The sequence below is a fragment of the Squalius cephalus genome (assembly GCF_949319135.1).
Source record: "Squalius cephalus genome assembly, chromosome: 19".
Lineage (NCBI taxonomy): Eukaryota > Metazoa > Chordata > Actinopteri > Cypriniformes > Leuciscidae > Squalius > Squalius cephalus.
Genome location: NC_137140.1, coordinates 24,846,669 through 24,858,891, shown reverse-complemented (window position 1 = coordinate 24,858,891; position 12,223 = coordinate 24,846,669). Strand labels below are relative to the sequence as shown.

Sequence of the window (12,223 nt, the reverse complement as noted above, 5' to 3'; positions counted from 1 at the left end):
CCTTTCCACGGATGAAAAACACTGATTGATCGATATCATGTAATAGACATTTCAGTAAGTTGTACATCTTTTAACAGTGTTCGTGTTTATTTACTATTAGCTAGTAGAGATGATCTGTTCACGTGCCGCGCTAGGGATCTGTCACGTCACATTTACAAGCGCCAAAACGGAATTTATTGTTTGAATTTCGTAATAAAATTGACAGAATCTGAGAGCTGAGATTTTTTTATATCATAAGTAACCTGCTCTGTCTAGTCTGTCGGTCTCCGTGTCCTCTTTGCTTCGCGATTTTTCTGTGCGTGAGAAAATGGATGTGTGGCGTGAGAGAGTGTGAAAAGTCTAAATCGCGTGAGTCTCACGGTGAATGCGTGAGTGTTGGCAGCTCTGCCTTTTGGTACAAAACCTTTTGAAAATGAAAATGTACCTCCCCAGTGACAGCTTCCGTACCTTTTTTTTTTTTTTTGAGAATGTAGGCCTATATCTTGGACAACGAACATCTGCAACACTACTTAACCAAGAGGCCTTTCAAAAGAGACTTATATTGTACTCCAAGCAGAGCTCACTCCAAAGACTATTTCTGCCAAGAACAGAAATCAGAATTTTAATCCTAAACCGGTTAAACTCTTTAATGGTCTTGTGAAGCACAATGGCTGTAACAGTTAAGGGGAACCATAGGCAATGCATTATTTTCATATTTTTTGAATGACATTCAAACCTGCTCCTATCTCAGCTGGGGATCCAGTATCCGTCTGTGATTTCCCCACATTATGCAAATGCAAGCATGGTGGCGTTGAGAAATTAAACATCAGAGGTGAAATTGTGAATAAGCTCAGGTGACAAGCATCCTTCTGTTGTTATAAAAAACCATTACCAAAAAAAAAAAAAAACACCTTTTAAATGTAAAAACCACATTCAAGAATACACAATATGAGTGAATAAAAACCACTGACCTTTGCATTGTTTGAAAAGCATATGGAATACAAATAAACCAGGTTGAACATATCTATCTATCTATCTATCTATCTATCTATCTATCTATCTATCTATCTATCTATCATGATATAACATGAGAGCGGACTATGGCCTCTGTAACAGTTATAGGAAAGATATTATTGTTTATTTTAATGTAGAATACATCTGGCCTTAATTAGCCTGCATCTATTTACTGTATTGAAATTGTTTCAGTCGGTCTTGATTTGGGAAGGTGACTACCTTTTTGGTTAGATATTATTGTTTATTTAAAAAAAAAAAAACATATGTAGAATAAAACTGGCCTGAATTAACCTGCATCTATTTACTGTATTGAAATGGTTTATCTGCAGTCGGTCTTGATTTGGGAAGGTGACTATCTTTTTGGTTGACCATGCAAATGTTAAACCAACTTCACGCTCCCATGAGGTCGTTCACCCAGATTGCCCTCCCTCTTTCGGTCACATGGCTGTAACATTTACTCATGTTGCATTGGGTTGGACCTAATGTTCAACTTGGACTGAAACTGCGTGTGTGTGAGGCTGTATACGCTGCTGTCTTAATAGGAGAGGGAGATAAAACAAGACTGATAAAGAGAGAGGGAGGAAGGGAGGGACCAAGAGAGAGGAAGGTGAAAGAGAACACCTGTAGCATGAGATGCTGCATTCAAAGCAGGCATTTAAAAGGAGGGAGATTAATTAAGAGAAGAGGAAGTAAAAAGGTGAGAAGGTATTAGCAGCTCTCAGCACACTGAACCTGAGCAGCAAAGTGAAGTTAGTGAGTGAACACCGAGGGCAGCTTGTCAAAACCACAATGCTTTAACTTCTTCTGGACACCTGTTTATCTAAACCAAGAGCACTTTTGAAAGAAGTGAACACGACTTTTCAGGTGAGACTGATCAGAAGCTCTTTTTGTGTTTTGATATTGTTGGTGAACTGCAGTTGTTCTTGTATTTCTTCATTCTTTTTGCATAGACAAGATTATTAGAGTTTGCATTCTTAATTTGCCATTTTTTTTCAGTGCGGTTAAACAGTGATATTTAAAATAGCCTAACATGCATAAAACAAATGATCAAACAGAGTAGTTTTAAACACAGATTAGTATAATTTGAACATGTGTTTTGATTATGGATTCTTCTAAAAGAGCCTGTTAAGAACAAACGATTCAGTGAAGGCGTCCCTTGAGAGGCTGTATGCTATATGGGAAGGCATGTTGTAGGGCCCAGATGAGAAAGATGTAACATTTGGGACACAAACAGCAGCGATTTGATGTCCAGACCTAGACATGCAGGCAAACTCGACACCCTCCATGACTGCTCTGAATACGGCAGGGCCTGGCTGTCCTTGGGTTAACCTCTCCTCTCTTCAAACATTTGTATCACCGGGAAGGCTTTGAACTTGGTTAGTGATTTCCTAGGTTTAGACAGGCACATTGTGCCCTCTCTGTGATCTCTGAGGTTCTTTAGTGCTGCTCAGTCACACAACGAAGAAAACAAAGTAACTTATTATCTAGCTCTAAGGATATACCTCCTCAGTAGCTGACGGTCAGGTGACTTTTAAGAATTAGCTGCAAACAATTAAATATAACTATTGTTATTTAAAATGTATGTGCTATTTTTTCATCATTTTCTATAGTGCATTTTTTAAAGATTTCTATCAGGTCTGATTTTTTTTTAATCGGTCTTTGAGTAAAATTCTGAAATGCACATCCATGGGACATTTTGAGTAAGCTCTGGCTCATAATTCGACATGATCAATACGCATGAACAATAAAACCATTAAATGAACCTTTATACTGAGGAAAGCACCTGACTCTCCCAGGATTAAACCTTACAGTCAGTTTCAAAGTGCAACAAGATCTCCTCTACATACATCTACAATCTTGGCCACAACAAACTAAGTGCAATTAAGGTGAAAGAGTATAGTAGCAACTTCTAAAAGTGACTGAATCCTGTCATTATGTAATTGTAGAAGACAAAGTAAGTGTAAGTGACAAATCCAGTGGAGAGACTCTGTTACCTCATAAAATGTTCCTATTCCCTCAAATGCCCCCTTATTTTGTCATTGGCAGACATGAAAACATGAAAATGTTTTCTGTTTTGTGTTAAATTAGGGCTGTTGGCGTTGTCTCTGACCCTTTATGGCAGGGGTTTTCAATCTTTTTCATGCCGATAACCGCCAAATATTATGATCCCCTCACAAGAAACCCCTTTTCTAGAATGCAGCAATATTCTTTTACTGTATAAAGCCTTATTTATACTGTGTGGGAAAAAATAGTAAGAATGTGTACTTGTAAAAAATAATGGATTATTTACTTTAGCTGAGACACTTCAGATGCCATGTTCACCATGGTTGTTTTGAATTGCTTGAAATGTGATTGGAATCACTTCAAAGAAAGAAAATACAGTTAAGAGCGACATGTGCACTGCAAGTCTGTCATATAGGCTACATAAAATTATAATAAGAACATCATAATAATTGTGTGCTTGGGATATGGATTTTAATGGTGAGACTTTTTTTTTGTAATCAGGCTCTCAAAAATTCTATAATATTTTGGATTTAGATTTATCGGCCAATATATCGTATATCGGCTTTCAAATATAAGGAATTATCGATTATCGGTATCAGCCAAAATGTTCATTAGGTGCATCCCGAATAGATTATATATATATATATATATATATATAAATAATCTACTAGGGATGCACTGATATGAACATATATATATATATATATATATATATATATACTTATATGTCTATTTATACATCTGATGTTTAACGAACTCCACCCTGATGTGAGATAGGAGCTTTGTCACGTTTTAATGGAATTCAAAAAGTATTCACATGGAGACGCTGTCTTGTTTTCTTGCATGAACCCTCGATGAGTAATATTACCAGAAACTTTGAAGTATATGAGGTGGCAACTGCCAAGTGAAGGGTGTGTTTACTAGCCTTCTGATACTTGAAATCTTATCTCACACCATTGCTATAAAACCTGCTGCAAACCATGGCACATTCTTTAATACATTATTTAATGATGACTATGACAATGTTGCTAAGGGACCAGATGTCACACCCATACCAGGCATTACTGTTACCTGTACGCAGGTGTGCGAGTTTACACTGGTTGCTATTACATGGGTAAATCATTGTACATGCTTTGTGTGATGTATACACTAGCTATGCACTGTCCAATATTACATAACAAATTATACTGAGTGGGATGAAACACGAAGTTTTCCATTAAGTTGATGTTCATGTGTCTTGGTTCTCGCAATGTTATTTTGGTGCATCTCAGATCTCATGGGAGTGACAGGGGATCCAGTGGTGCTCTTCATTAATTAAACAGCTGAGCAGCGGAGTCAGGTGTCCTTGTGTTATTCTAATCTAATCACTGGATGAGAAGACACACATTTGACCTCACAAAGAAAATGTTGCTGCTTACAATGTTCTTAAGTATGCAAATAAGCCTTTATGCTAAAGTTCTGATGCTGTTTTTGCATCCATAAAAACACATCCTCGGGCAAAAACTGCGAGTTTGGGTGATAAATGAGAGTGTTGTGCTATGCACTGGAGAATTAAGCCGCTTGCAGACTCACAGTTCATATTCCATCACATTCCTCAACATCTCTTACCTCTAGCTACCTTATATGTTCATTCCCTCCCAAGGAACCCTCTAAAATGTAGCAATATTTCTAGTACAAAGACTTCATAATGTGTGAAAGAAAAAAAAATATAGCAAGAATGCTTACTTTGTAAAAACAAAAATACACATTTTAAATGTTCAGTTATTTCACTTTAATGGCAATGAAAATGACCTATTAATTGTCATTAAAGCGAAATTACTGAACTTAAACATACGAGCTTGAAAAAAATGCTCATTTTAGAAGAAAATTTCAGATGGCACTTAGAGGCTTTTGCATCTGAAGTCTTCATATAGCCTATATAAAATGTTCATATCAGTGCACCCATATATATATATATATATATATATACACAATATCCTTTACTTCTAGCTACCTAACAAATCTGCATTCATGTTATAGGTCTACCGCTTTTACCATCTCCCTTTCGCACCTGTCATGGCCGACCCTGCATGGTGGAAACTCACCTTCCTAAGAAAAAAGAAGTCAGAGGCGAAGGTCCTATATGAAATACCGCCCGACTTAAGCACCAACAATGCAAATAAAGACCTGGGCAATGATGTCGCAGACAACAATTTGGATGCCAGACTGGAAAAAATAGTGGATAAATCTGGGACCAAGGGCCGTCACGTCAAAGTCTCCCATTCTGGGCGGTTCAAGGAGAAGAAGAAGATTCGCGCAAGTCTGACGGAAAACGCAAGCCTCTTCCCTGAAACTGCTAGAACAGACAAGAGCCATGTGGAAAAATAACACCTAGACAAAGCATACCATTTGGGGACTGTTTATACCTGCATACATACATGAATTTTTACTCATTTTTATTTGTAAATTCCCGGAGTTACTGACGCAGCGAAGATACTGGAACAGAAAATTAATATTTTTTTACAGCCCGTGCTTTAATTTAAAGCAGCCCTCGAGATGAATATGAAATAGTTTATATTTCCTAGTAATCATAATCATAAAAAATATATTGCAATGCTCATAAAATACGATATTTTCCCTGTGGGACAATTCAAATAAATCACTCTACTGCCTTTTGTTTATAATTCATACATTCCTTTCATTTTTAAATTGGCCATAACATGTAAAATTAGCAACAAACGTGGGAAACAGACTGTTGTTTAGCTTGCATTTTAATGGACTGCTGTGCCCTTTGATTAGCACTTGATGACGTGTTTTTATGTTATTTTTTTGTGGTTGAACATCAGTTGTGCATAGGACTTTATCTCTGATTTTATCAGTTTACCATAAAAAGGGTTTCAAATGGTGCATGGACAGCCAGTCACAGCACGTGAGAGATAAGTTCTCCAACTACCACTACAGCTTTAATTTGCCTTGTTTAATCTGTACTTGTCTATTGTTTACTGCGATCTTTGAAAGGTTATTGGTAAAATATGCTAAATAAAGATTTTTATTGACATTGCTGAGATGTGTTAAAAAGTGTAGGGAAAAAAAGCACAAGTTGTTTTGATTCCACTGCCATCTTCTGGCAAAAAAACTCAATGAACATTGCTGTAAAAATTAAACAGGTTTACTACTCTTTTTTTTTTTTTTTTACATTTACAGAAAAGGGGCCCGTTCTTCGTACGTTGCTTATTACATCCGAGATCGAATGACACATCCAAGATGATATCATCGTGCGAATCATGATCTGGCTAACTCGGTTCTTCGAACACACTTGCCGGATATGATTAGTATCGCTGGATTGAGTTATCTGAGATAATTGCGCGTTCATGCGCTGGTTTAAAAGGGGATATGTATCGATAGTAGAAACATTGATCAGCAACGCTGCTATTGGCTGTTCAGCGTGGCCAAAGAGCGCGCTCAGTTTTTCTCCTCAGCGGAGCAAGAACTAAATAGTTGAAGTTTATTCGGAATTGTAATGTTTAATCAAAACGCCAGGGAACACCTCAAAGTCTGCAAAAGCCAGGAGAGAGGGCTGGCAAAAAGTAGCAGACAATTTAAATCCGTTAGAAGTGGCCATGTTAGATGTTTTTATCACTTATTAGCCTATATATTTGTATTTTAATAATTGCATAATTACTTTGTGCATTGTAATGTCAGAGTCACCACACTAGAACATGGGAACAAATAAAAGTGAAGTACAAAAATATTCTACATAATGGTAATTTTTAGTTATATTATAGTCTCTTTTATAAAAGGCACTGTTAAATAAATGGTTGTCTGTTTATAAAAGCAACCAAGAAAAAGGCTGAGAAAAAAAGAAAAGAAAAGATCTTAGTAGCCTACACTGTAAAATAATTTTTGCTGCATTAAATTAAGGCCGTATAGTCCTTTCAACTGTTAAATCTTGAGTAATGATGAATTGCTTTGACTTGTGAAAGTGAAAACTGATAAACTTATGTTAATGTAAAAATATTTTGCCATGAGTTATTGATCACATTTTTCCTGAGTGTAGTTCATTGTAATGACATTGTGTTTTCCTCTTTTGTGCACTTTTACATAATACACCAACACTTGTATCTGTTCACAAGAAAGTGGTGGCTGAAATATGTGCAGTAAGTGGACATTTTCTAACTTTCCAAAGGAAAGAATGTATAAGACTTTGTAATGTCCATTTGTTTCTATTGCACTGGACAGTGAATAAACCCTCTCAGATAACTGTCATATGGAGGAACTAGCCTACCTGCAACAAGTGCATAAATAACTTTACTTAATTTATACTTGTATGCTTTATGGCTGCAATATAAGTTGCAGGATTCCACATCTACAGAAGAGTCTGCACAGACAGAGGAGACATAGGCCTACAGGTGGGCAGTGTATAGCCAACTTTTCCTTTTTATTTGTTGCATGAGGCAAGTGTCTAATATCTCTTGTTGCAGGCACTTGACCACTGGCTTTTCTTTACAAAGAACAATTGAAATAAAACTCAAGGAACTAAGCATATTTGTCTTTTATTAAACATTTAATGAAAAGTGTTTTTTTTTTTGTTTTTTTTTTTGGCAATGTTGTGTAATATGGCACATGCAACAATGTCACAGGCCCTGTCAGGTGTGCAACCCTCAGACTTTTCAGACACTGAAATCTTCCCTTTAGTTAGCCAAAGTTCATTTCATTGTGTGCCCTTGTCCTGGCTAGAGCTGCATTGTAACTGGTTTGGGTCAGGGAATGGGGTCATAAAACACCTGTCTGCAGGAACATGTCATAATCACCTATGAAAAAATGCAGTTCTGTTAGGATCAATAAGTGTATGTAATACAGTGAGCTTGATATTTAATTGTGAAACTTTCCTTACCACTTTCAAATAATGTGCAGGAATGTGAATCTCTGAAAATTCTTAAGTCATGCACAGATCCTGGCCTTTTTGCTTTCACATTTGTGATTATGGAAGATTTTAGTCAACTGCCTTTTTTTATTTGATATAATATTATTAATCTGGAATATTAAGAATCCCAATAGTAACTTGGCTGCACATTTACATTTTGAACCCCCTTTCTGTTCACATAATCCCCTTCATTGAGGCCTTGATGGCAGCCTATAGTCTATGGTACCAATCACGTTAGTGAAGCCTGAGTGACATACTGTAATCGGCATGGTCATGATTGTATGATCTTCATAAAAAATGATGATAGCCTAAAAAAAAATTTGCTTTAAAAAAAGTGGCTTGGAAATGCCACAAAAAAACAAAAACAAAAAACACACAAAAAAAACACTTTTTTTAAACCTAAAAGCGCCAGGTAAACTCCAAATGACACGACAGACAGCACTTTCCATCAAGTTCTCTGCATCTCCAATAGTGTAAAGGAAAGAGCCACTCGCAAATAATCTTAGGGCAATGCAAACAGTTTGTGCTGTATTTAAAGCCAGACTCCGACAAGTCGAAAATAAATGTGCGTTTCCAACAATTTAATAAACGACAATCTCACGAGTCACGAGAAAAAAAAACATCTCAGAAAGTGCACTATCGCGCTGCGCTGGACTTCCCGTATCAACTCCGCTTATGAAGCCGCGATCTAATCCTGTTTACATGAAATAAGCCTGCTCGCGAGCAGGTTTAAGCTTGCGCAGCTGTTGCTATGACAGCAAGTCTAGGATGAGCTTCGAAGAACCAAACAATCCAAGATCATGCTAAATCGTCAACAATCAAATCCAGCTAACTGAGTTAGCGATGTACGAAGAACGAGCCCAAGGTCACCAGTCATTACAGAATTACATCCAAATGGACAATTATTTTAGGGCAACATTAAATTTGACACATTTATTTGACACATTTGTCTAGCAGAATATTTGTTGTATATCATGAATGATTCACAAACAGAGGAACATGTTGGGATGTTTTTGTTGTTGTGACAGAAGTCCAAAGTTTATGTTCTCTAAAACTACAGTTAAGTACAGCTGTGCCTTTCAATTATTAATAAACATTACATCAGACTTTGCACTTGCAAGTAATAGATTAAGAATATGTTGAGGTCAGTTTGGTCACACTTTACATTAGTTGTCTTTAACTACAATGTGCTTACATACAAATTTGTTAGGTACAATGTGTGTTTATTGCATGTATTGCATTTTTTTTTTTCTGCTATAGAGGAAGGGTATGGGTAACGTTAGGGACAGGTTTCATTTCAATTTAAACGTTAGTACATAGTAAATACACTTATTATTAAGTGGGACCGGTTTGAAGGCGTAATGACAAACGCTGCAACAAAGCACCATTTCTAATGCAACAAGATTTATATTCACAAAATCATGTTTACAGTGAAAATCTCCTTTCAGGTTTTGGTTAAGACAATACGAACGTAGGCAAAAATGGAGTAGTAAGTCTTCACAAGTCAGTTAATGCCCTGGTGGCATTTTAAATGACAGTTGCTTTCAAGTAATGATGATGTATTGATGTCACAGACGGTGATGTTAATTTCACAGCATGTGCAGTATCAAGGGGACAAGCGTTGGTATATCCAGCCCCCCTCTGCTTGATGCTGCATATCCCCCAGCTCAGTCTCTCCCTCTTTTGGCCGCACAAATACTATTCGGTCATGTAATCTATTGGTCTGACCCTGCCAGAACTCAATCAGGGAGGGTTTCACAATGTATCCACCCCTGCAGAAAAAAAAATATCCATGATGATGATGATGATGATAATCATAAAATAAACAATTAAAAAATAAATAAATAAATAAGAACAGGAATTTGAATTTTGAAATGAATAAACAAAGATTACACACCAGTAATCTGGCATCGGTACATCCGTGTCCTTATACTTTTCTTCAAGCTCTGCATTCTTTTCTCTCAGGTACTTTAAGGGGCACACAAAAAAAATTGGTCAATAAACAGGTGTTTGAACGTTTAGCTGAATGCTGAAATAGATTGTGTCCTTGTTATTTTTGTATTATTTAGATACCATTATAGTTTTTATAAGTATGTTGAATTAGCTTTTATTTTTTAGATTTTAAGAATTAATTTTAATTATAGCTATTTTTTATTTCTTTTAATTTTAATTTATAATAAATATTACTATTTAGGTTTAATTTAATTTAAGTTGGGTTATGGTTTTAGTTTTTAATTTATTTCCAGTTAGTAATTTTATTACTTCAACTTTTTTCAGTTGGTTGCTCATATTTCTCATTTTAATTTAGTTATTTTTTCATCTAATATTTATGTTTCATTTTATTTCAGCTGTATTTCAATTAACATTAATGTGTTTAATAGTTTTAGTTCACAACAATCATATTGGATACCGTATTCACCAGAGAAACAAGTGCGGCGTCTTCTTTAGAATATTTGAACTTCTGTTTTTGCGGTAGCTCTGTATATTTCTATGGCATCGCTGTCTAAGAGTAATTAGCCAGTGAAGTGTCATAGCCATGACAAATGTCAGTAGATTGGGAAAATTTTCAAATGAGCGGCTCATTCATAAATCTGTAAGGTATTACCTTCATACTGTGGAAATATAAATCGGAAGACAGAACACAATGGGCGCATCACTGAAAAGGGGCAGGGCTACATAGGTCTATACTATAGGATAGTTGGAAGTGATACTCACTTGTCGGCTTGGTATTATGGTGCTCTGCCTGCTAACAACAGCACCGATCTGACTGCTCTTGGGCCTTGAGTGGAAGTATTCATGTGAACTCTCGTACGGGATTCTCTCTACAGCGCCTTCAATGCGGATCTGTTTGTGCACAAAACTTCACATCACAAAAAATACAATGGGGTCCTACATTTACAATGAATGTGTGTTTTTTTGTGTGTGTGGACAAATATTAAAATAAAAGATAATATTCTAATGATCTGATGTCTGAAGATTCTGAGTTTTAAGAAAAAAACACTCACCTGCCTGTTTAATGGTTCCCAGTAAAAGACAAGACAGGCATGGGGATTGCTGTTCTATATGATTGAAATAAAGAGGTCATTTTAAAAGACACAAAGATGCAAAGGTAAATCCATATGGACATTTACTAAATAAAATATTGTTTTAAAGACTCACCAGCTCTGAACCTTTCCGACTCTCATAGTTGGTAAAGAAGCGAAATCCCTCCTCGCTGTAGCCTTTCAGAAGGACCATGCGTGCAGAGGGGTGACCATCCCTTTAGAAGAGACATGCATTTGGGCGAAACTGAATTAGTGAATTATTTCATTATTAAATACAAGCTACACTGTATACTTGCTGATTAACTGCAATGATATTCTTACTTGGTGGCTGTTGCGAGACACATTGCATTGGCTTCCCCCACCTCAGGGCATTTAGTGGCTTGATCAAACCAGCTGCCGAATTGCTTAATTGGATCTAAAGAAGCAAGCTGATCCTCCTCAAAACACTGTACGATGAAATTAAGAAATAGGACGTGTACATAATTATCTTATATATTTTAAAATTAATTAATTACTTATTTTTACTCTCTCATAATTCTCTCCATATGATCTTAATTAGTAAAAGATTGATGGAAGTCCACCTTTCAATGCACAAGGTCAATGCATTAATCATTATCATTTTTCAAAGACGTTTGAAAAGCACCAAAGTCAGTTGCAGATCATGAATAAAATGCTCAATATTTTAGAATCACATTAATAAGGAAGAAAATGACTGTTCTTCTTGTCTAGCCTTTTAGTATAAAAAAATCTCTGTGCAATAGTTCTTTTGAATAGGGTCTGAGGTCATGGACATACACATGACATAACAACCCGTCAAAGCCCAAAATATGCCTCCCACCTCCTGATCGCTCTTATAGCTCTTTCTCATGTTACTCAGATCCATGTTGGTGCCGCTGTCCGTAAATTCCCTGCAGAAAAACGAGGTAAATAACGGAGGATTTCGGACTGCCAAGGCAACACCAGGTTCAATAAGCTGCACAATGTTGCTGATGTTCCTAGACGAGCAGAAGCTCAAAAGACGTCTCATGCCTGCAGCTCCAAACCTGCGTCACCACGTTCATGCTCTTACGTAAACGTTATGAAAACTCAATCAATCAGTTTTGTAAAAATAAATAAATTTTGAAATGAATAAAATAAATATATAGATACATGATATTTAATCTTTAATTATATATTCGATAATTATTTTACATTTTCAAAATAGCCTTAACGATTTAAAAAAGTAACTTTTACTTTGTGTAAACTAGCAACAACAACAACAAAAACTAGCAAACATATA

At 36.2% G+C, this 12,223-nt stretch overlaps 2 protein-coding genes across 2 annotated transcripts; one reads left to right on the top strand and one right to left on the bottom strand.

Moving 5' to 3' along the window:
• Window positions 1-5,052: 5,052 nt before the first annotated feature.
• prr15lb (proline rich 15 like b) lies at window positions 5,053-5,364 on the top strand (the record flags this gene model as incomplete). Its single annotated transcript, XM_079850885.1, has 1 exon — window positions 5,053-5,364. One exon carries the CDS (start codon window positions 5,053-5,055, stop codon window positions 5,362-5,364), a length of 312 nt encoding a protein of 103 aa, XP_079707011.1.
• Window positions 5,365-9,283: 3,919 nt separating this feature from the next.
• On the bottom strand, window positions 9,284-11,997 carry pnpo (pyridoxamine 5'-phosphate oxidase). The gene is made up of 7 exons (XM_079851763.1): window positions 11,783-11,997; window positions 11,266-11,390; window positions 11,060-11,159; window positions 10,906-10,959; window positions 10,616-10,744; window positions 9,798-9,868; window positions 9,284-9,672 (listed from the first exon to the last, which is right to left on the bottom strand). The coding sequence occupies exons 1-7, from the start codon at window positions 11,969-11,971 to the stop codon at window positions 9,507-9,509; spliced, it is 834 nt and encodes a 277-aa protein (XP_079707889.1). The 5' UTR covers window positions 11,972-11,997; the 3' UTR covers window positions 9,284-9,506.
• Window positions 11,998-12,223: the final 226 nt, after the last annotated feature.